The sequence below is a fragment of the Lynx rufus genome, unplaced genomic scaffold (assembly GCF_022079265.1).
Source record: "Lynx rufus isolate CCGP_SWC_20201006 ecotype Redwood Valley unplaced genomic scaffold, mLynRuf1.p SCAF_1, whole genome shotgun sequence".
NCBI lineage: Eukaryota > Metazoa > Chordata > Mammalia > Carnivora > Felidae > Lynx > Lynx rufus.
This window is the reverse complement of record NW_025814823.1, coordinates 212275636-212300900: the sequence shown is the minus strand read 5'-3', so window position 1 is coordinate 212300900 and position 25265 is coordinate 212275636. Positions and strand designations below refer to the sequence as shown.

The window sequence follows — 25265 nt, the reverse complement described above, 5'->3', positions numbered from 1 at the left end:
TACATTTCCTTGAAATGACATGTCAGTGTGTGTAAAGTTTATTGGGGTAATTTCTAAATTGAGAGAGAACTTCACATATATCTGTATATGTGGATCTAAGCTCACCTCAACTGGTTCTGCAGGCCAGAACCAACAAAGATCTATTTTAATCTAAGAAACTCAATGGAAAAAAAGTCAATATAATAAGTCAGACCTGATAAACTCAATTTTGGATCATGAGAAAATTTTATATCCAAAAATACAAGCCATTACAAATCCAGATTTAATTACAGCAGTATCCTTATAAAAAAGGAGGAGTCCATTATTTATGGGCATTATGAATACTTTTCCTATCTAAAGCTATCTAGAGTTACTAAAAATATCTATACTTCATTCATAAAAATTGACCCACTGGATCAAAGTGTTACTTCCCAGTCTAGGCTTTACAAATGTTTCTGGTAACTTGGTCCTGGCAAGTGCCCTTGCTCCTGCTGGCTCCATCATAATCACTGCACCCTATTCCTTGAAACGTTATAAAGAATGATGAGCCTCAAACCTCAGGAATTCCCGAAAGTTGCTATTAAATTAAAAACGGAGTAGCCAAATTCTTTGCAAATGAATTCTTTGATGAGGAAAATTATTTCCAACCTGTATCAAGAAGGGAATTTTTTTTTAGGTGCCTAGGGAAGAGTAAAGGTGCTGAGTATATTAGTCAAGGTCACTTGGGAAGACAATTTTGTGGATTCTTCTTCTGAGCTCCTGAGTAGAACCCTCAACTCTAATGTCCTTCAGCTCATACCAATACCAGCTTAGCCATAAGTCTTCCCAAAAGTAGAGCTGGTCTATTCATATATTTATTTGGTTTCAAAGAGCAGGAAGCCTGCAAAGGTAGAGAAGCGCTGATGGTCCCCATGAAGAGCGCCATTGCCCATTCTCAGCCAAACCTCATCCCCTTTGGCCAGCTTCAGTACTGCATGGTTGCTGGATGTGTCCGATTTCCCCTTTGTTTCATAGCTGTAAGGAAAAAAAAAGGCACCAGCTACTTAGTCTTTGCAGTAGATAGCCACCTCTTTACCAAAATATGTCCTCCCCTTCTCCCCCAAACTCTCATGCATTTGAAGTCCTGTGACTAAGCTCTCTAAATGGCACGTGAACAGAAATGACATGTACCACTAAAAGGATTGGCCGATACAATTCTCACAAACACCTCTCCTTGCCTCTTCCTCATTATGACTGTGTGGAATGCTAATGACAATGACCAGAATGACCTTGGAAGCAAAGTATTGTAGCCTGAGTTATTGAAGACTAGGTAGAGGCAAACTCTTTCTCACTTGCCCTGACCGGGAACAACCACTCTGGACTGTTCAATGAGAAGAAAAGGGATTTCTATTATGTTTAAGCCATTGGGTTAATGTTGCAGCAGCTTAGTCTACCCTAACTTATTGGTACTGAAGGAGCATTCTGTTATAAACTAAATTAAACTAAAATATAAACTAAAATATGTTGTGTTTGCTCATGGTCAGGCAGAGAGCACTGAGGAAACAAATATTGTGGGCTTGAAAACTGTAGATCCATGTTGTGCTGTGGCAAAACATTTAGGAAAACATCTGATAACATGGAAGACAGACCTTATGTCTATCAAGCCTATACACTAAGAAAGGAAGTGACTGGAAAAGCCAAAATTCTCTTTGCTGCTTTTAGTGAGATGTTTCTACAAAAGATGAGAACTGACATGATTGAAGCACAGGAAGTAGAAAGGGTGAGTCTAGAAAGTTGAGGCCTAACAGGGCTGGAAAAGCCAAGTGCTTTTATACCAGAAAGAGCAGAGGTAAAATTGATGTTGTCCTATTGAGATCTCTCGTTTAATATGATAGACACAGCCTGTGACATAACCTGATGGATTAAAAATATTGCCTTTCGGGGCGCCTGGGTGGCTCAGTTGGTTAAGCCTCTGACTTCAGCTCAGGTCTTCATCTCACAGTTTGTGGGTTCGAGCCCCACATCAGGCCCTGTGCTGGCAACTCAGGGCCTGGAGCCTGCTTCGGATTCTGTGTCTCCTTCTCTCTTTGCCCTTCCCCTGCTCACGCTCTGTCTCTCTCTCCCTCAAAAGTAAACATTAAAAAATTAAAAAAAAATATTGCCTTTCTACCCAAATCTATTGTTTTAGAAGGCCTTGTGGTAGCCACCACTAGTCAAGACAGAAAGGCATGAAGATAAGGAGTCAAGGAAATAACAGACGGAAAAACTATCTGTCAAGAAAAGAATGTTGGGTGTTGTTTACCAACACATGTAACTGACTGGCAGCAAATAGCACAAAAGGCTGCTAAGTGTCTGAGGAAATGATATTACTCAAACCTGGCTTACAAAGGGCTTGGGGTGTTTGACTAAATACTCTTAGCCCTCAAATTTGCACCGGCAGGAATTGGGCTGTGAAAGACCCCAGGGAAAATCTATTCATCTTTTAGATGTAGCCATGGAGACAAATAAATAAGGAAGATCCTCCCAGAGGACAGAATCAGGGACCGAAGAGAAAACAGCCAAGGGACGTCTGAGTAGCTCGGTTGTTTAAGTGTCAAACTCTTGATCTTGGCTTATGTCAGGATCTCAGTGTGAGAGATCAAGCCCTGCATGGGGTTCCTTGCTAGTGTGGAGCCTGCTTGGGATTCTCTCTCTCCCACTCTCTCTGCCATTCTCCCATGAGCACAAGCTCTCGAGCCCATGCACCTGCACTCTCTGTCTCTCTGAAAATAAATAAACATTAAAAAAAAAAAACAATAGCCAAGAGACTGATGTGATGAAAAGAATTGTTCATTCCTAAGACTCAGGGCTTGGAGCTGGTTGCATGAACTACAGTTTAGGCTGTCTTCCTTGGGGATGGAGATGGGAAGATATATATTCTAAATGTAGGAAGAATTCTATTGAATTCTCTGCCAGAGGGGCAGAGGAGCCTAGCTGTTCACCAGACTCCATTTCCCTGCTTCCAGAGGAGGAGTTCTATGTTTCCTTGCCATCCTTGCATTGGTTGGGGGGAGTTAGGGATGGGGAAGTATGTGTCTCTGTTCTCTGAATAGAATATATGATGCGTAAAAATTTTCACAAGCCTGTTGCTCTTTTCTCCTTCTGACTGTGGCAATGACCATGACCAACGAGAATTTGAAAGTCAGTTTTACAGGCGAACTGCTCTCACCACTCTGTGTCCCTGAAAACCCAGATGGAGCACCTCCCTCCCAACCGCCACGAAATCCCTCCTGTACCTTGTCTGCCTTGTCCTTCCCCATCCTAGATCTGGTCAAGCCACACAGAGCTCTGCATTGTGTGAGCTACCATATTCTGGGTCTCTATTTTGCAGTAATTTCACCTACTCATCTTTCTCCCTTTTGGTTTTTCAAAGACATCTTTGCACCAGAGGCCAGGCTCCTGAAGAAATGGCATTCCTCCCAAGTTTTCAAAAATGACAGAGGTTAGATAGTAACCACAGTGTTTTTGATAGATAACTCACCACCCACTTAGTTATGGGAAAGATGTTGGTTCTCTGCCTCTTTCCCCCACACTAAGCTTATATCAGAACAAGTTGTAATATTTCTTTTTAAAAGTAATTTTTTTAGGGACACCTGGGTGGCTCAGTTGGTCAAGCAACTGACTTTGGCTCAGGTCACGATCTCCCGGTTCGTGGGTTTGAGCCCCGTATTGGGCTCTGTGCTGACAGCTCAGAGCCTGGAGCCTGCTTCAGATTCTGTGCCTCCCGCTCTCTCTGCTCCTCCCCTATTGGCACTCTGTCTCTCAAAAATGAATAAATGTTAAAAATAGTACTTTTTTTAGGGATGCCTGGGTGGTTCAGTCGGTTACGTATTGGACTCTTGATTTCAGCTCAGGTCATGATTTCACAGTTCCTGAAATTGAGCCACACAACAGGCTCCACACTGACAGTGTGGAGCCTGTTTGAGATTCTCTCCCTCCCTCTTTCTCTTGACCCCTACCCACCTGTGTGCACACACAATCTCTTTCTCAAAATAAATAAATAACCTTTTTTAAAAAAAAGTAATTTTTTTACAAGGAACTCTAGGATAAATATCAGAGTGGCAGCACAGCCAAAAGAGAGGGACCTACTCTGCCAGCTAAGGAAGATGGTGGAGAAGACCATCAATAGGGCTAAACTCTGGCAAAAGGGGTGGGACGATGGGAAAACAGAGGAAAGGGCTGAGAAAGAAGAAAAGAAATTATGAGTTAAGAAAAGAATACAAATGATTAGTTATGGGGAATATTGTTAGTAATTAGCTCAAGGCCTCTTATCAACCTGCTTATTCTCAGGTTTATAAGATTTATTTCTTCCCAAATAGTAATTATAATTGGGCCATATATTGGTATATAGGAGCTCTCAGTAGTCACAAGGCTCATGTCAGGCTCTGTTGATTCCTATACACTCCCTGGCACTTGCCAGCCTTTGAGCAAGCAGTGGTGGCATGGATGAGACTGTGATAGAGACGACCACCCACCTGTACATGCTGAAGACTGTATTGCCATTGTGCATGAGGTACACATATACTTCTTCAACATCCTCGTGCTTCATCATGCTGAAGGTGAAGAAATACACACCTGAAAAAGGCAGGTATTTATCCACATTTATATTAATGTCTTGTACATTGAGGACCGAGACATATGCCACATGACTTCACATTTTTTGTTTATATTCTATATGGCATGTAGGTTCTTCTTGGCCTTTATTTGTATGAGTGTTCCTTTGTCTGTTCTCATCTTCACGGTACTTTAAACTTTTTGAGACCTTCCCAGTGTGTGCACTGTGTGCCCTTAATAAGACTACAAAGTCTTTAAAGGATGGAGAAATTTGGGCTGTATCTCACTCCCTCCTCTTCCCAATAGCATGCTTACAGTGAAGTATATGCTATTCCTAGGTATAGGTCAACTATCATTAGCACCTGCCACGGGACTCATATAGACAAGGCATATAGCCCTGCATGGATGAACGCATGACCTCTGTAGCCTAACAAAATGAGCCAAGTGTAGCATTACAATGGATGAGTAAACCCATCACAGAGATGATAGCCAAAGATAAGTATTATAGCACAGATAATACTAATAGTTCTGAAGAAATAGTTTTTGTAACTTATCATGTTATTCATTACTCAGCAGCATGACCTTGCTACTAGAAATATGGATCCTTCTCATTTGTAAAGGACGAACATATTTGAAGAGATGTGAGTTTTCTTGTAAGATTCTAGGCCACCTAACAGAAAGGAACTTAATATGGCCTGATACACCCTACATGCCAGTGTAGAAAATACCTTCACTGAAAGATTTAAGAGAATCCAAAAGCAGAGAGATGAGCAAAAAGGAAAATCTTCCTAACTCCAAATGATGTGGGATTTGAGAGTGCGTTTGGAAAGACGATGAATACACATCATCAGGCTCTTATGGATTTCCATGCTACATTTTTAAACTGATGACCTTGTCTTGGCCCACGTGAGCTGCTATAACAAAGTGTCAGGGACTAAGGAGCTTACAACAACAGCAATTTATTTCTCACAGTTCTAGAGGCTGCAAGTCAGGGACCAGGGTGCCAGCATGGTCAGATGAGGGTCTTCTTCCAGGCTACAGACTCCTGATTGTATCCTCACATGGCAGAAGGGGTTAGGGGACTCTGTGGGGCCTCTTTCATAAGGGCACTCATCCCATTCATGACAATTCTGCCATTGTGAGGTAATCACCTCCCAAAGACCCTACCTCCTAACACCAATAAGTTGTGCAATAGGTTTTCAATGCCCAAGTTGAATGCCAACCTTCAATGCCCAAGGTTTTCAATGCTAATGGATTTTGGAGGGGCACAATCAGACCATAGCAGCAAGCCTTGTAAGGGAAAACCCCAGAAACATCTTTTTTTTAAAAAAAATAGTACTACACACTTCTATGTTCCTTATCAAAGGTGCAATTAAGTAAGATAGAAGCTGTAAGGACACCATGTTGAACCACCTGCTTTTGACTCAAGTTGAACCAAGTGAAAAAGTGTGATTATGCTTCATTTAGCACCAGGCTCACATATTCAATATACTCAAAATAAAGGAACTGGTGTAAAACTAAGTCCTATCCATTCACATGCCTAGAGATAGGTTCACAGATGAAAAGGAAAGTCAGATTAGAATTAGAGGACTCAAAGTAGTTTATGTGTGTTTAGGTTTTTATATTTTACAAAACTTCTTATTAGATACACACACACGCACACCTGTGACAATTTCTAATGCCTCAAGAAGATAAAGCTGGAACCAAAATGACAGGAAACAATATTAGTTTTCCTGAAAAAATAATGACTACTATACAAAATAGATTGCAGAAGCATTTTAGAAAGAGCAGACTAAGAAATTAGATGGAGAATAAATGAAACGCCTAGAGGTGGAAATATAAAAGTGAATACATATTATATCCACATATGGCTTCCTTCTGCAGGGGAAGATACTGAAGATGTGAGGCAATACACTTACAGTACAGTTTTTAGGTCTTTGCATTACTGTAATTGCAAAAATCAGCCTTCTCTGTCTCATCCCTCCCAAAGCTGAAAAGTATAAAATGGTCATTTTGTAATCTATTGGATGAGTTTTAAAGTGAAAGACCAATGATGGTTGTTACCATTAGAATTATGCCCAGCCCCAGAGAGCTCTGAAAAAACTACTAAATCTTTGAGCTTCAATTATAAAGCCCTTGAGAGCAGTGGAACCTTTGAGCATATCTAGGTGATTATGGGAATTACAGCACAGAAGAGTGTTTAACAAAATAGTTACAGGAAATTTATAAACCTTCAGAGCAGAAAATCATATAAGAAGGTTTAAAACTGATTGAAGTGTGATGAAAGATTGCTTCTATCATTTTTATGTTTGTTTCTGAGTTTAACTGGGTAGAAAAAGAAAGGCATTAAAACACTTGCATCAAATTTAACACGGCCATTGCATTTATCAGAATTTTCTTCTTTTCCTTTCTGGATACCATATAGAGAAATAAGGAGAACTGAAAACAAACACCAGAAAGAATCCATCTTCCGTAAAACTAGGAGGCTGAAAAAAAATCCATAAACTTAGATACTTGCAAGTCTGTCAAATGCAACAGACAACAGGCAGAGTCACATGGAGGCAACATGGGGGCTTGGCAGGGAGTTCTGAGGAGGGCCAAGCAGCAGCAGACCTCAGTTCCAGAAAAAGTACCTTCCCTGATGGAGAAGGGTCACTCTGAAGTACAAGTGCTAAAAAGAAGCTCTTATGAGCAGGGCCGAGATGAAGCCGGAGTTATGTTTGGTGGGGGGTAGGGGTGGGGTTGCTAGATAAAGTACAAAACGTGTGGGAACTGGTCCTGAAGTGGAAGATTTCAGAATCCACCAGCAAAAATAAGGCTCCTAAAGGCAAGAGGACCAGAAGTGCAAGGCTGGTTTCAGAAGTCTTCGAAGACCCAGGGCTGTCAGAGGAGGAAGAGGAAATGTGGCCACACAGAGAAAACACACATTAGTTCCATCCTGAAAAGAACAGAGTGAATCCCTTGGTGCCAGGAGAGGGGACCATTGAGTTACCAAGCCTGGAAGTATGCTGGGGTCCCTCCCCCTTCCTGAGAAACTACTGCATGTACTGGTCTAGGAAAATCCAACTCATCCAACCATCAGCTAATTTTAGAAAGTAGAAAAGAAGAGCAAAAGCTACCAAGAGTGGAAGAATACTCACCAAGAAGAATGTTGTAATGTAGTGGATGGGAAATGTAACTAAATACTCCAACATGAGTTTAAAATATGTTAATGAAGCAAATCCCTCTATGAAAGAATATGAACAGAATGTAAGAACTCATGGCAGAAATATCCAGACAAGAGAAGGAACTACAAAATGGGACTAAGGGTTAATGTAAAACAGAAAATGTAAAGAAAGTATCACAGAAACAGGACAGAAGAAATTGGAAGAAGCAAAAAGGAAAATCCATCCTCAGATTATGTAATTAAGGACATGCAGACTAGTGATAGAGGAGTGTCTGGGTGGCCCAGTTAGTTAAGTTTTAGACTCTTGGTTTTGGCTCAGGTCACACAGTCTCACAGTTAATGAGTTTGAGCACCAAAATGGACTCTGTGCTGACGGTGCAGAGTCTGCTTGGGATTCCCATTCTCTCTCTCTCTCTCTCTCTCTCTCTCTCTCTCTCTCTCAAAAATAAATAAACAAACATTAAAAAAAAAGAATAGTGACAGAAAAGCAAACAACATGAAATGGAACTAAAGAGCAGCAAGAGGTTAGAGAAAATAAAAGATACAGAAGACAGACTAAGAAAAGTTAAAGATAAAACCAACAGACTATAATTAGAGTCCTTACGAAGTTAACCAGTGGTAGGTCTACTAAGATGCAGGGGGGCGGGGTTGGGAGGCTGCTGGTGAGTGGTTAACCCCAAAGGGGAGGAGTATTTTATCATAGACATTGTTTAGAATTGCTGGACTATGATGACAATAAAAATGGAGTTACCTTTTAATTGGTCTTATTATGCTTTAAAAATATCCCATAGGCACTATGCCCACGTATTGCCTGATTCCTAACACAAGTCAGACTGTTCCTAATGCTACCCCACTTGAGTACAACGATAAGAAAAAATAGTATTTATATCTATATTTAAAAATATAATTCAAAGGAACTTCTCAGGGCAAAAAGAAGGCTTACATCCATGTATTAAAAGGACAGCAGGAAAAGCCCAGAATGATCAGCTTGTGGTGCCCAAAAGTAAGGAAGTTATAGGGGCTGAATGTTGGCTTCCGAATAGGCCCTTGTCCTAAAGTCCCCAGGAGCTGTGAATGGTACCTTATATGGCAACATGGACTTTGCAGGTGTGATTAAATTCAGGATCCTGAGATGGGGAGACTATCCAATTACCCAGCTGGGCCCAAGGTAATCACGCCGTCCTTGAGAGCCCAGGAGGTCAGCATCTGAGAGGAGGGGATGTTGACAGTAGAAGGGAGAGGGAAGCCATGTGGCTCACAGAGAGGGCACGCTGACAGCCTCTCAGGCTTGGAAGAGGCCAGCTAGCAAAGGAAGAGGCATTGCCTCCATCTTAACATCAGCCCAGTCAGACCGATTCTGGACTTCGGGCCTCCAGAGTTACAAGCGAATAATTTTGTGTCATTTTAAGCCACTCAGTTTATGGTAATTCATTAGAGCAGCAATAGGAAACAAATACAGAAGTGCTCAAGAAATTTTAAAAATTTAAGTAAAAATTATTTAAAGGATCAGGCCCTCTTCAGGACAGTGGCATGGGAGGATACTGTTATGGCACATTAAACTGTGAGAATTATGATCTTAGGACTTTTAAATGCCCTCTTAGGGATTATTTGCTTCAGTTCAAATAAGAGTTAAAAAACCTTAGTAACCATGGTTATCGTTTTTTTGTAAAGCATCCTCGTCTTTTTGAATTCTAATTCATTTACTGTGAAATCCAACAGAAATCCATATATGGGCGGATTGTTTTCACCAGAATCAAAGAATTCTCAACTCTCTAAGTGTCTTCCTTTCTTTGTTTCCTCTCCCTTCACCCTTTTCTTTCCCTCCGCCTTCCCTTCCTTCCTTCTTTCCTTCCATCCAGATTGCTAGATTGATTAACTCAGTCATTCATTTATTTTTACATCTCACCTGATACTGGGGCCCCGAATCTACCAGTCATGACATCAAAGAAGTTCCCAATGTTGGTCTCAACGCTGCTGAAGATAATCCCGCTGTTCTGATTGCTGAAGTGAGTTGCCAGAGAAGCCATGAAGGCAATCTAAGGAAAGAGTTGGGCAGTTAATAGGAAGTTTACCTTAAAGGAATGAGGTTTTTACAAACATAAGTTTATCTCAACATTCTTTGTACTAGCTAGATTGGAAATAAACAGAGAAAGAATTAAATAAATCACAGTAATTTCTAACATTTTTATGCTACGCAGCCGTTAAAATGATATTATATATCAACAGTTCTCACCATGTGTTTCAAGGAGTATTGAACTTCTAAAGGCTTTTTGAAATATTAAAATCCTAATACCGGGAAAATTTGGATGAAATCTACTTATAGTTATTAAATGCACATGAGCATGTTAAAGGATCTGAGAAGGCCTGCTTCCAGATAACCTTTTAATTTTGCTCACCTATGTTATTTTTTTCCCCAAAATACCTGTGATATTATGATTTATAATAAATACACATTTTTTTTCTTTGTCCTGGCTTCTGGCATAGAGTTCCTGAAACCATCGAATATTTTAAGTGTTAAGAGAAATCAGGTGGTCTTTTGTGATGTTAATGAGGTGACTTTGGCAAAGCCCCTAGGCAACCTAAAGATGGGGGCTGTTTGCCAGTGAAGCCCCCCACGTGATTAGAAACTTTGGGCCCCACCTCTCATCCAGGAAAGGCAGAGGGGCTGGAGGTTGAGTTCAATCACTAGGGGCCTGCGATTTAATCAAACATGCCAGTGCAATGAAGACTCCATAAAACTTAAAAGGAAGGGGTTCAGAGAGCTTCCACGTTGGCGAACACGTGAAGGGGCAGGAGAGTGGCCCTCGGTCTCTGAGAGGACATGGAAACTCCCCAAACCTGGCCCGAAGCATCTCTTTCATCTGGCTGTTCCTGAATTATAAAAAGCAGTGACTGAGTAAGTAGAATGTTTCTCTGAGTTCGTGCTAGCAAATGAACTGATCCTAAGGAAGGGGTTGTTGGAACCTCTCCTCCATAGCCAGACTGTCAGAAGCAGAGATGACAACCTGAATTTGCGAGTACCATCTGAAGTGGGGGCTGGGGGCGGGGGCGGGGGCGGGGGTGGTGAGTCTTGCTGGGCTGAGCTTTTAACTTTGGACTCTGGTGCTGTCTCCAAGCAGGTAGGGTCAGAACTGAGTTGCACTGTAGGACACCCCGTTGATGTAGGACAAATATTTGGTGATGTAAGAAAACCCCCCACCCTGGAATTGCACCATTACTGGCCAGTCACATTTGAAAATCAATGCCAGTGGTGCCTGGGTGGCTCAGTTAAGCAACCAACTTTGGCTCAAGTCATGATGTCTTGTGGTTTGTGAGTTCAAACCCCACATCGGGCTCTCTGCTGTCGGTGCAGAGCCCACTTTGGATCCTCTGTCTGCCTCTCTCTCTCAAAAATAAATAGACATTAAAAACAACAACAACAAAAACCTATTGCCAATCCCCCATCCAAAGGAGTCATTTTAACTGAGTGTGAGTCAGATCAACACATTCTTTAACTTGCTGGGACCACCTGTCTTCATAAAATGGGAGTTTTAAGGGAGGGGGTGAGAGAAGAGAGAGAATGAATAATTTGAAGTTCTGAAAGACTCAGGGGTCTGCTCTGAAAGCAGGCCTGGGAGAATGAACACGGAAAGGATCTGAACAGTCGGAAAAGACTGGACACAGAGGAAGGGGAAGGTAGGGGTGACACCAGAGGAGGGACTTGGAAATAAGAATGAAGGGGCCTGGAAGTCACCCTTCTTTACATGCTGCCTGAGGCCAATCGACCCTCCTCTACAAGTCCTCCTTTAAAACATGTGAAGGTATTTCTCCCAATTAGTACATTGCAGTTATTTATTTATTTTTTTAATGATTATTTATTTTTGACACACACAGAGACAGAGGGTGAGTGGGGGAAGGGTAGAGAGAGAGAGGGAGACACAGAATCTGAAGCAGACTCCAGGCTCTGAGCTGTCAACACAGAGCCCGACGCGGGGCTCAAATCCACAAGCTGTGAGATCATGGCCTGAGCCGAAGTTGGACGCTTAACCAACTGAGCCACCCAGGCACCATGATACATTGTAGTTTTAGGGTGAAATAGCTGATGGAGTAGTTTTATAATTGCCTAAGATAGGATCCATCAAACTGGCTACGTCAGGGCTCCCTGGCCATTGTGTAACCATCACGGGTTTGGAGTTAGAATTTCTATCTTTGGGAATGTTAATCATCCATCTTATTGGACACCCTTTACCTGGCCAAATGGCATGTGGCTTCTTTGTAAATTTCTGCCAGCACATTGATCCCAGGTTGCTAAAATCAATAAACAGCATTCATTTACAAGTGACAAAACCCCCAAAGCAGTTAGAGAAACACAAAAGACCTCTCGGGTTACAACTTAAAAAACAGGAGGCCCAGAAAGTTGATGGAATTTATCTGCGGTCAAACAACCACCAGATATGCCCAAATAAAAGGCAAAGTTTTCCCCCCAGTTGATCTTTCAGATTAAAGTCTCTATATTCTGGTTCTTTAAAAGTCTCTCATGCTATGGTATGTTCTCTCAATGACACACAGGCCCCTACCTTTGATGGGTCCACTGCACAATTTTTCATCTTTTTTTTTTAAATGTTTATTTATGTTAGAGAGAGAGAGAGACAGAGTGCGAGCAGGAAAGGGACAGAGAGAGAGAGGGAGACACAGAATCCGAAGCAGACTCCAGGCTCTGAGCTATCAGCACAGAGCCCCACGTGGGTCTCGAACTCACAAACCTCAAGATCATGACCTGAGCCAAAGTCAGAGCCTTAACTGACTGAGCCACCCGGGCACCCTGTGGATGGTGCACTAGCAATACACATTCAGTGGAAACCGTACTTCAGGTTTTGATTTTAGATTTTTTCCCTGGGCTATGAACACGTGGCAGATCCTCTCTTGTGATGCTGGACAGGGGATCAACAACCGATGATACACTTACAGCCATTCTGTACCCACACACCGTTCTGTTTTTTTTTTTTTTACTTGTAGTAGAGTATCCAATAAATTACATGAGATAGTCAACACTTTATTACAAAATAGGCTTTGTGTTACATGATTTTGCCCAACTATAGGCTAATGGAAGTGTTCTAAGCATGTTTAAGGTACGCTAAGCTAAGCTATGATTTTTGGTAGGTTAGGTATATTAAGTGCATTTTTTAAAAGCAGAGTCCAACATGGGACTTGAATTCACAACCCTGAGATCAAGACCTGAGATCAAGACCTGAGCTGAGATCAAGAGTCAGACCCTTAACTGACTGAGTCACCCAGGCACCGATTAAATGCACTTTTGACTTACCATGTTTCAACTTAAAATGGGTTTATCTGACATAACTGTTAGAAATAAGCCCGTTGACTCAATCAAAGGAGGGATGTGGAGACTCAGAGCACAGTGAAGCGAAGCTTTATTCAATGTTCTTGCAAGAGCAGGTGTCTGATAGATAGGCAGGCACACTTGGGGCAGTTACAGCAGACCATTTATCTCCTAGCGTGCAAGTCCCTTCCCTGGTTCCTCATTGGCTGAGCACTACAGAGGTTACACCCTCCCCGGGACGTCACCTATGCCCATGTAGGGCAAGGAGGAGTCTGATTGGAACAAACTATATTCCCTGAGGTGATGCAGGAACTTTCAGTCCCTCCTCCCTTTATTCTTTAGCGCTTATGGCAAAGCCCATGAAAATAAACCCATGAAAAGGAGAGGGGAAGTGAAGTGTCTAAGGGTTTGGAACTCCATTGTTGGGGGTGGGGGAGGGTCGTACATATTTCCAATAGGTTGTAAATCTGCTGTTAATTAGACAGCATAGTTTTTATTTGGTATTTCTGAAAATGAATCATCTCCCTTACTTCTCGTAGTAACCCCATCATAAGTTGAGGAAGACCTGTATTTTATTTTAACCACAGTCATATTTCATATCAGCCAAAAACAACTTTAGTAAAAACTGTTTTCAATGTTGATAGGAATCCCTTGGAAAAATCGATTTAAAAAATATCAGCCAGAAAATAAATAAATACCCAAGATTTAGTCATTTTCTTGGTGACATAATCTTACATTTGCAAATTTTAGATGTTATTGGCAACTAGAATTTTGAACATCACTTAAAAGAGAAATAAACAGACAAATGAGCACTTAAGCTTAGGATAAAATATCCAATTATAGCCTCATAAATAGATTCAAACACTTTAAACTGAAATGAATATCATCAAGTCTAATCTAATCTAGGGTGGATCACTTAAAAATAAAATGTCTCTACTGATAAAGAAGATTGAAAAATTTAAATAAAAACTGTGCCACAAGGTCTTGAGTTGATAGAGAATACTTACATATTAGTATCCATATATGTGATTTGAATTGATAAATGTAACAAAATTAATAAATAAGATATTGTAAGTAGACATTTGACCATTCTATTTATACATCTAAACATTTGTATATTTGAGTTGCCAAAAAACCTTTTTTATTTAACACATCTTCTGATTTGGAAAATGGGAGATTAGTTGATACTCAGGGCTGCCCATGGATTTGGTCCATGAAGGTTGTTGAATTTCAACCTTAAATGCCTTCCTAAGAATGATTTCAAAATGCTCTTTGAACAACACAGGCTGCCTGAGGGGGGCAGGGGCGGGGAGGGATAGGAGGCGTTGAGTAAAGCCAGAGGCATACTGGCCATTGGCCATTGGTTGAGGGCTTGTCTTAAGAAGTACTCAGGCCTTCTGAGTACTCAGGGCAGTTTGAAAGTCACACAGAGATGTGCGCAAGGAGATTTACCTGTAGTTCCGGAGGAATCCCTGGGTAGCCCTTCTCTCCTTTGGGGCCATGCTGCCCCCGTTCCCCTCGTGGCCCCAGGTCACCTTTGTCTCCTTTCTCACCTTTGGCCCCTTCATGGCCAGTGGCTCCATTATTGCCATTGTTCCCATGGTTTCCTGAAATTACAAGCAGACATCATCACAAGAGAAAGCCTCCATCACTCACACCCACCTTCTATTTTTATACAAATGCAGACCCTTTCTTCATAAAGGTTCAATCTCAGTTGTAAAAGAAGACCATTTGAAAGCAATCCTGAATGCAGCCAAGGGGTCATCATCAAATCAGATTTCTTCCACATGGGACACTGAAGACAGCCTTCTTAGGTATCAAGTCTCCAAAGCCTGTTTTTCTCATAAAGCAGGAATTGGATGAAGAATTTATGAGGACTGATTATCAAAGTATCATTTATAATAGCAAAGATCAGAAACCACTTAAGTGTCCACCAATACTGGAAGAGCTAAATAAAAAAAAATACATACAATAAATAAGGCTATATAGTCACAGAAAAAGAATGCTAAAGAAAAATATTTAATAATATTTAATAATATTCAGACACTTTAAGATTAAAAGGTTATGAACCAATAGAGATAGAATGATGTTAGGTATAAATAATATTTATCTATTACATAAAAATATTTCACTTTTTTTTTCCTGAATGGATGGAACATGACTGGCTTTTGTATCATGCCATGTATCTTTTTTTGTCTCTTTGCATTTTTCTACAAAGGACACATACAACTTTTACAACTGAGGGAATGTAAAATCATTGCTAAAAATTTTAACAATAATTTTGAAAGCAAGACTTGGATAATGATTTCAACTCTTTGCCACTAAGAGACAATTCCTACTAGTCTTCCTTTATTTTATACTTGTTAAATTTTACACACTTTTGCTGATTATTTTCCATGCTACCTTTGGTCAGTTATTATGCCAGGCTTGCAATCCTTCCAGATAAACAAACTTTGGCCGTGTTTACAAGTCAATGGACTAACAAAGCCATTCTGATTGGGAAATATTTGGCCAAGGCCAGCCTGTTCTGTAAGCTCGGAAGAGTTTAGCCCTCAGAATACTTTAGAGGAGTCTGAATATTCTCTATCCACAATTACTGCACCTGCTGGCTGCTACCATTGACATCCCATGACATAGATTCCAAGACAGTAATCATAGTTTAAAGTCTAACAGAATGTTTTCTCATTTTAGATTTGGTTTCATAAGAGAAGCCACTCAAAAGTACATAAAAAAATTAAACCTCATTTGATAAATGTTAATATCAATGAGGGTAAGTTAGAGGAGAGCAAGCGGACTTCTGTCAAACACTGAGAAAAAGTCCTAGCCCAGGAAGGGGTAGGGGAAGAGGAAAATAATCCTCAGATGGATCTGGGAGCCTAGAGAATCTAGGCTACCCTTTCCTTGGCTGACCCCAGATACTAGCCAGTTCTCAGAAGCTCTGTGCCTGGGGCACACTCAGTAGAGTAGGATGGCTGAATGGAGCCCAACAGCATTTCCCATGCCACTATGTGGTACCGGAGCCCAAAATGTTCCATGAGCCCAAGAGAGGCATGAAAGTCAACAAAGAACTGAACATGGACAGACTCTGAGGCTCAGGGAAGAAAAACTTAGCTGGACATAGAATCAGATAGAAGGATGTGTGGCTCAGCGAATGGTACTGTGGAGATGGCTCTAACCAGACCGACAGGCGCACATCTCCTCCGCACCTTCACTTCGGAAGTTCCCTGAAAGCGCATGGTTGCATGAAGCACGTTGTGGCAGAAACACTGAAACAAGAGTATGTCCAAATAAGATCGCATAGTTCTGTACTCCATCCTGGTGAAGAATCCCCGCTCCCGATGAATCTGGTGCCCCAGAGCTCTTCACACCTTTGGGATTCTGCAAGCGGGATAAAAAATAAATTCTATGGATTTGATCGTATATTGTTCCACCTAATTGGCTTAATAAATCCAGGGCTCTCCCAAACTCTCTTTTGGATTTCCACACACGCTGTTCGGACCACATGCAAGTGAACCCAAATTATTTAGATTCACCTTGACTCCTATTTTGGCACAGTGCACAATTAGACTGGCAACAGTGCCCCGTCTTTCTCATCCTTACCTGGAATGCCAGGGGGGCCGGGCGGTCCAGGGGGGCCTTGGTAGCCTCGGAAACTGTACTCTCCGTGGCAACATTTGCTGCAGTCCGGGGGCAGTCCTCCGGTTTGTGGAGACTTTAAAAAGATACAGAGAAAAGTTTCAGAGAATGGCACTTGGGAGTAATTAGGATTTGTGAATTTCCTCTGGTCTCAGCCCTTGGGTAAGTTAAACTCCAAACACCCTACAACAACATCAGAAAAGATGGTGTGGCATGGGAACTCGAATGGCAGGGTAGCTGAAGGGAGCTGATGACTCAAAGGACAAGGAAGCCAGTGGGTCAAAAGAAAGGCATGCTTTCTGGAAGGAGTGTGGTGTTGGCACGGGGTGGGGCAGGATTTCTGGGAAGACTGTCCTGAGGCTACCAGTGACAGCAAAAGAGGAGACCCCTTCAGAGTGGATGTGAAGGCACCCCTCTCTTTCCCCGCTGCCAGCACCCTCGCATCTAGCTTGTTTGAGTAGATGACTCTCAAATGATAAGAATTATATTATCAACTTCAAAGATGGTTATTAAGACTTTCTGTATTCATGATACTGGGGTAAGGGTTCTTAGAAATTTTGAATTGTAATGCTACCTTTTCAGCCACCGCACACTTAAATTGCCTTAGGAAATTAAGGAAACAAAGCGTTCATTAGTCCAGTAAATTTGTATTCATTATCTACATCTTGAACAACTTTAACTCCCTCTGAATAGGTGTTCAACTAAGGGGCATCTGGGTGGCTCAGTTAGTTAAGCATCTGACTTAGGCTCAGGTCTGATCTCATGTTTCCTGAGTTCAAGCCCAGCATCAGCTTGCTGCTATCAGCATTTGGATGCCTGTTCCCTTTTCTCTACCCTCCCCTGCTAGTGCTCTCTCTCTCAAAAAAAAAAAAAAAAAAAAAGATAATAAGTATTTAACCTCGTGTTCTGTTTCATATTTCACTTCAGAATTTTAAATGATTTTCACATCGTTCAAGCCAATATTCAATGAGTACTTAGTGGGCACCCAATGTATTCAAATATGACACTGAGTGGAATTGCTTATTTATTTAAAGAAAAATCTCTAGGGGCGCCTGGTTGGCTCAGTCGGTTAAACGTCCGACTTCGGCTCAGGTCATGATCTCCCAGTTTGTGGGCTCGAGCCCCGCATCGGGCTCTGTGCTGACAGCTGGGAGCCTGGAGCCTGCTGCTGATTCTGTGTCTCCCTCTCTCTCTGCCCCTCCCCTGCTCATGCTGTCTCTCTCTGTCTCTCAAAAATAAATAAATGTAAAAAAAAAATTTAAAGAAAAATCTCTAAACTCTATGCTTAAGGTAAAGGAGCTATAGCTCTAGCAGGAGAGTTAGATTTGCTTATAAGATTTAGTGTGTCATTAAATTGGTAACTTGTTTTTTAATTATATCATGCAGAATAGTCATGGAAACTTTCCTAGACATGAGTGTAGGTCTTTTGAAATGAGTCAATCGTCTTTTGAAAACAGCACATTGTTTCTAAAGGATTCATTAGAAAAGGAAGAGAGGGAGAAAAAGAGGGGGGTGGGGGAAAGGAAGGTTTTAAAATTCACGTTTTCTCTATCACTAGAAATCCAAGCAGAAAAGTGAGTCAAGGCTTTGCATTGCTGTACATTTAGACTTCGCTATTTTCTTTTCTTTCTTTTTCTTTTTTTTTTAAATCAAAAATGGTCTTGGACTCTTTCCTCACTCCCTCATTCCTTTTTCCTAAAGCCTTCCACCAAGTCATTCAGGGAAAATGCAAAACAGCCAGCCCAAGCATTCTCTTGCATCAGCTCAGAGCTCCAGTCTCAAGTGATCAGGGACCACAATTTGAAGCTAACCCCCGTCTCGTCTTCTGCCCCCCAGACTCCACACTGGCCAGATATGGGAGTCTGTAAAAACTTTTTGTAAAACTGGTGAAGGAAACAAAAATCAGCTAAAGGAGGTGGTCTGAGACGGGCAAGTTCAGACGCTTGGAAATCCAGACACCACAGCACCGCCCCACCTTCCAATCCAAGGATGCAATGTGAGAAGTAAGTATTCCATAATTTCCTGGTATGATTTTGCTAATGTGAAATACAGCTTTTTAAGTTCCAAGAAATCCAAGGCTCTGCCAATAATGGGCTTTGGGGAAGAAGAAGGGAGGGGAAAGGAGGGAAAATCCTGACATGGACCCATTAAAGAACAGAATTGAGTCACTGAGATGTTAGGAATGTTAGGAAGATGGCTGTACTGGAACCAGAACTCCCATCTCAGTTCTGTGTGGCTTTAGTGATGTCACTGCCCGCCCCCCCCACCCCCTCCCACCAGGCATCATTTTTCTTGTCTACTAAATTAGGGCACTGGGTAACATGGTCATGAAGTTTCTTTCCAGCTCTGAGAGCAAGCAAAGATACTAAGGTCTTTTCCAAGCCCTCCAATAATGGCTTAGAAAGATTTTATTCTTTTTTTTTATTAATTTTTGTAAATGTTAATTTATTTTTGAGAGAGAGACACACACACACAGTGTGAGTGGGAAAGGGAAGGGGCAGAGAGAGACACACACAGAATCCGAAGCAGGCTCCAGGCTCCAGGCTCTGAGCTGTTTTTGGCACAGAGCCCAACGCGGGGCTTGAACCCATGAACTGTGAAATCATGACCTGAACTGAAGTCGGATGCTAAACCGACTGAGCCACCCAGATGCTCCAGAAAGATTTTATTCTTAAAGTTGAGTGTCTGGGTGTGAGAAGTTAGCTCCAGGAGTTAGGACTGCTCAGTATCAGAGCTCACTAGGACTGGGGTGTGTGCCCAAGCTACTTGGGAGTGCCTTGAGAGCAGAGAGCTGCCACCCCAACAGGGAGGGTCTTCTGATTTCTACTAGCTGGGCATCTCCTGAGAGTCCTTCACAACATGTTCCTCTGGCCTGGTGTTTCAAAATTCAATCCAATGGAATAGTGCTTGTGAGCCTTTGAGGGACTCTTCAACCAAGCTGGATGGGATGTGTTCACTCAGAGGTTATCACCTAGGTAAGGGAGAATTACATACTGGGGAGTCACTACATATCTCCCTCTTACCATCTCTCCTAGGCAGGTCCAACTGGAAAGCCAAAGACACAAAAATGAGCACCATGGGAGGAGGTAGGTGTCTCTAAGACAAGTTCTGTACGTTTTATAGATGAAGGTGATGGGGCAGCTACTCAGATTTGAGCTCTGCTCTTAGTGAGTGACTTCTCAGAAAGAAAGCCCACAGCTCCTTCTTTACTGGAAGAAAGAGGGAAGAGAAAGGAGGAGGGAGGTGGAAAGAAGGGGAGAAAGCATCCATGAGAAGGAAGGGAGATTGATAAAGGTGACTGATTAAGAACTGCAGAGAAGAAACTGCCAGGAAAAGAAAGACCAAGTCTACTCTCCCCTGATCTCTGCACACTCTACCCACCACAAAACCCATGGCCAGAGTCCTCTTTCTAGAACACACACCAGATCACCTCACTGCCCTGCTGTGAACAAACACAACTTTCGATGGCCAACTAAGGTCTGAGCTCCTTAACCGGCCAACAGAATCTTCCAGGCTGGCACTAAGATCATCGCGCTTTCCACCCACAGCTCAGGAGCTCCAGCCACACTCATTCCTCCCAGGCTTTGCTGTCTCACATATTTTTAAATTGTATTTCTTGTATGAGTAACCATCCTTTTTGTCTCACCTTTGAGATCCAATTCAGCGGCCACCACCACTCTGACACTTTCTCCCCAAATGCCTTATTTGCAGAGATTTTGTTTATCATATGGTATTCAATTATCTGTTCATTTATCCCTCAGAGAGCCCTGCAGAACTGTCTGGACATAGGCTTGGACATATTTATTCCCATCGTAAAGCTTGGTGCATAGTAGGGGCCCAGGAAATCATTGGTGGGAGAATGAATGAAGAAAAAGAAAAAAGAAAAGAGGTGGGGGACATAGGGAAGAAGGGGAACACAGTAAAACCTGAAATGCAGTGTGAGTCTCCATACCCATTGGCAGGCATGTCATTATCGAAGATCTCCAGAATATCAGTGAGTCTAAATCTCCTCAGTATCTCCTATTAGGTTGTCTGTCTGTCTGTTGGTTGGTGGTTGGTTTTGAAAATACGTCTGGAGCCCAGGAGGGTTCAAAAGCCCCTCTGACTTCAAAAAAAAAAAAAACCAGAAAGTGACTTTTTATCCTCTTGCATCTGACTCCAGCGTGCTGGCTGCCTCCCACCAGAAGGTAGGGCAAAGTAGAAATGTAATTTGGATTCCAGTGGTCTTCTGGGTGTTGGTTGCCAAGAAATAACAACAAACGATAGCTTACATCTGCCTTCTGCTGCGTCTGGGGGCTCACACAGCGAAGGCCAGGAAGGGCCCAGCAAAGATCCCATCCACTGAAATGGAAAGGCCAGGTCAAGGTTTGGACAAAAATGAAAATATCTTCACCACAAAGGAAATACAAAGTAGCATTAGTCACCCCCTGGCCAAAAGATTGTCAGATGGGGCAGGGCCTGGGTGGCTCAATAAGTAGAGTGTGTGACTCTTGATCTTGGGGTTGTGAGTTCGAGCCCCACATTGGATGTAGGTTACTTAAAAAAAGAAAAAGGATCGTCAAATGAAAGGACAATCTCTAAAAGTGGCCTTTGAAAATAAGATTGTATTTGGAAGTTATTTCTTTTGTGACTCCTTACAGAAACAATTTTTTCTTGACACAGCCTCATGGAACAGTCTGGGATTCTGCATTGTGCTGTTGAGTTAGAAGTCCCAAGTTAGGGGCACCTGGGTGGCTCAGTTGAGCGTCCGACTTGGGCTCGGGTCTTGATCTCACAGTTTGTGAGTTCGAGCCCCATATTGGGCTCTGTGTAGACAGTTTGGAGCCTGGAGCCTGCTTCGGATTCTGTGTCTCCCTCCCTGTCTGCCCCTCCCCTGCTCACACACTCTCTCTGTCAAAAATAATAAATAAATGTTAAAAAAAAAAGTTCAACCCTGATTTAAAAAGAAGAAGAAGAAGAAGAAGAAGAAGAAGTCCCAAGTTAGCCCCAGATCTATAGCTGATCATGTGTGGAATTTCAGGCTGATCATATCTCCAGCCTCAACCCAGACTTTTCAGTCTGTGATAGGACGGGTTTAGATTTCAACTGCATGAACCTTTTCAGGGACTATTTAATGCAAAGACACAGTCAATTGTTGTTGTAAAACCTCTTTGTTCAAAGTTCCTATCATTTGAAGTAACTCTTATTGTCCCCCTCATCTGATTTCAACATACTAGATGTGGAGAAGGTAAGTCAATATCCATTTTGTCCAGTTCTTAATGTTTTAATTAAATGGAGTGTCACCAATTGACAATTCACTACACTGAAACCTTACCTCACTCCTGTACTACCCCCAAAAGAGTTAAAGATGTTTCCTTGGATGCCGAGTTTACACCCAGGGAAATAAATCAAGTTCTTTGTGATTATCAGGCATTAAATCACACAATGAAGTTTGGCTTTTTTGGACACATGTAGTCTTTTTTGTTCTAACTCTTTGGTTCACAGGCTGAACAGAGAGGCTTAGCAACCCAGACTGCCATAAATCAAATAAACAGGCCTGGCATGAAATGTCACAGTCAACTAACACATCAAAGTGGAAAACTCAAAGGGCAGCCTCTCCCTGCTGGGAAGGATTAAGAAAATCCAACTCTCTTAGGATCTGCAAAAGATCCGTCTATCTGCATAGGTCAGCACTACTTTGCACACTAAGAGAGCAGGAAAGAAACTAAGTCACAGCACAGCAGGGAGCCCGCCGCTCCGTTCTCCTTTCTCCTGGGGGACACTCTGTCTCCGCACGTCCTCTGCTGATTTTCTAACAGAGACCACAGTCCCCCTGGTCCCCCAGAGCAACCCAGAAAGACACCCACAAGCAGTCTAGCAAACTTCTAGAAAGCACTGATCCTAAGAATCATAGCCGAAACAAGAACAACAGCCAAACTCATTAAGCTTTCACAGTAACCCCTTAGAAGAGAATTCCGAGTACCTGGCCCCAGAATGGGGTGATCTGGGCTAGGTCATCTACCTCAGGGTGCGGTAGCTCATCCGGTCTCAGGGATTTTAGGTCTGCAGAAGTGTTATTATCCACAGTCCCAGTATTAGGATGGCTCCGCTCTCTCACTTTCTCCCTCCGGGAGCCGCTACGGCCAGTCTGCTGGTGGCTTTGCACTATTCTCGCCACCACTTTCTTAGCTCTTCCGCTCACCTCCATGTATTCATCTTGACAGAGGCAAAACGGGAGGAAAAGCAAAGCCAGCAGGTGCCAACAGACGAGCTGCCTCCCGCGCATGATTGTCAACAGAGCCCCAGAGCCTCCCGGAGAAGACGGGCGAGGCTCCTCGGGCAGATGCCAGGGCTGGAGATGAGAGCTGCAGGCGGCTGGGCGCTTTTATACTTCGGTGTGTAATAAATAAGGCTGCAGGCATGCCAGAGGGGAAGCAGCCCTCCTCCCCGGGCAGGACAGCCCCCATTCATCCTTTCCCACCCCACAGGCCGGCGGATTTGTGTGCACAGCTCCCGGTTGGTGGGGTTCATAAATGCCACACCTTGGCACATTTTTGTTAACGTGTGAAGAAAACACACACGACCAGCTGGAAACAGAGAACGTGTGTCCAGAGCTTTGCTTTTGTGATTAGACGTGCGTCTTCGCGGTCAGAGATGCCTTTTGGAAAAACCTGTCCTCAGGCTTGCCAGGAAATGCGGGCTTAACTGGATCAATTCTGTCAGAAATGGCAGGGGGCGTGGGGCTGGTTCAGGGCAATCAAGAGGGCTCTGGCACTCCCCTTGTACAGTGACTGCTTCCCCACTGTGCTCCACTTAAAGGAACTCATTTCTCCTTTCAGACACCAGCAGCAGAAGGCAGTTGGGTGACTCCAGAACACTGAGCTGGCTTCAGGTTCAGAGCGTCTGGATTTAGCAAAAGCATTTCCCGGTCCCAGGTTATATTTCCTTTTCCCTTGTGTTTCCAAAAGCCGAGGTTAAATTAAAGTCAGTTATTGCCAGATGAAGATACAACATCCTGTTTTGTATTACAAGAAGACTGTTTGGCTCAGGCTACTCATCTTTCTGACATATTCTTGATTAAAAGCGAAGAAATGGAAAGTGCCAAAGCAAACACTACCTCAAATAGATCGGAATGGAGACAATTATCATTTTATTTGCTACACTTTTATTAATTTGGCCAAAGAGCAAATGGATAGTCCTGACTTTTATGATCATAAATTAAGGGAATTTATGTAGCTTTGTCATTAAAATTGCTTCTATTTACATATCATTTCATTTAGTATTACTGATTCCCTCACATAACAAAAAGTCACTCCCCCTCCCTCACGAGAATTGCAGAGACCCTGGGACTTAAAGGGACCATGAGAGGCAAGTGTCCGATGCTAAGGGGACAAGTGTGGCACTGTAAGAAAGCCAAGCCTTGGACAAGCCAGGCCTGATGATGAAGTGACATCGAGCAGCTGGAGAGAGAAGAGAGGCAGGAGAGCCACCCACAGCTGCCTTCCTTACTCAGCAAAGGGACCTGAAAAACAAAAGCCACTGAGGCTGGTTGTATCACTTCTTTGGGACAGCTGTCCCTAGAGCCCACATCTATACTTAGGAGGAATCTGGTCCTAGGCACAGTGTGGGAAGTGAGAGAATTTTTCTGTAGAATAGAAGCTCTCCAGTTCACGAGTGTGGGGGCCTTGTGAGTCATGCTTATTCAAAGCGAGCAGTTCCTACCTAGTGGAGTATGAGAGGCTTTGCCATCCCCATCCCGTGGATCTACCAGTCCGAAATCTCCTCACTGGAGAATTCTTTGAGATCTGTGATGAGCACGCCTAGGTAAGTCTCCCTAGGGAGGATAGCACATCAACCCTGTTATCTGGCATTAACTCTGACGGAGGATGTCTTTACCAGACCCGGAGCTGCAGACCGGGGAAGTTAACACCTGGGTCTTGTGGTCAAGCAGGCGGATGGAATGTCACTGTGAGGAAAAGGCCCAGGGGAGTGTCTCAGTGAGGATGCTCCCTCATCGGAGAGGCCTGGAAACGATTTTACAGGAAGACCATGAAACAAGAAATGGCTCTGCGATCCAGGTCACCTAACTCCCAAGTTTTCTGAGAGCTGTCCTTGGCAGCTCCCACCACCTGGACCACCTAGCAAAGTCGCTACAAGCCAACGTCTTCTGACTTTCAACTGCATTGAGGCTTTCCGTTGGTGTTTTCAATGCTTTCAACTATTCTAGTGGTTCTCACTCCCAGCTGCCTGTTAAACCAGGAAGCTTCTAAAGATATCAGTGCCTGGATCCCATCCCAGACCAATGGAGTCAGACTCTGTAATGGGGCCAGGGCACCAATAGTTTTGAAAAAGTTCCCCGAGATGATTCTACTATGCAGCCAGGGTTAGGGAATCACTGATCCATCCTCTCCTTGACTCAACAGGAATAAATAACATCTATAATTTGTTGAGCATTTACCGCGTGCCAGCCAAATACTTGTTTGCTTTAGGTCACTGACTTTTCTTAGCAAACCTATTATTACCATCTTTTAGATGAGGAAATGGGGGTGGGGGGGTGCTCAGAGAGGTAAAGTGACTTGCCTGACGTTACACAATTGGAAAGAGGTCATTAGGAGA

At 42.8% G+C, this 25265-nt stretch overlaps 1 protein-coding gene across 2 annotated transcripts; it reads right to left on the bottom strand.

The window, feature by feature from the left end:
• Window positions 1-833: 833 nt before the first annotated feature.
• On the bottom strand, window positions 834-22935 carry C1QTNF3 (C1q and TNF related 3). Of its 2 annotated transcripts, none has more exons than XM_047074113.1 (6): window positions 22633-22935; window positions 16635-16746; window positions 14487-14641; window positions 9624-9753; window positions 4473-4572; window positions 834-993 (listed from the first exon to the last, which is right to left on the bottom strand). In XM_047074113.1, exons 1-6 carry the CDS (start codon window positions 22933-22935, stop codon window positions 834-836), a joined length of 960 nt encoding a protein of 319 aa, XP_046930069.1. The 2 variants fall into 2 exon arrangements, with proteins under 2 accessions (XP_046930069.1, XP_046930078.1); XM_047074122.1 differs by having other exon boundaries at window positions 22852-22935.
• Window positions 22936-25265: the final 2330 nt, after the last annotated feature.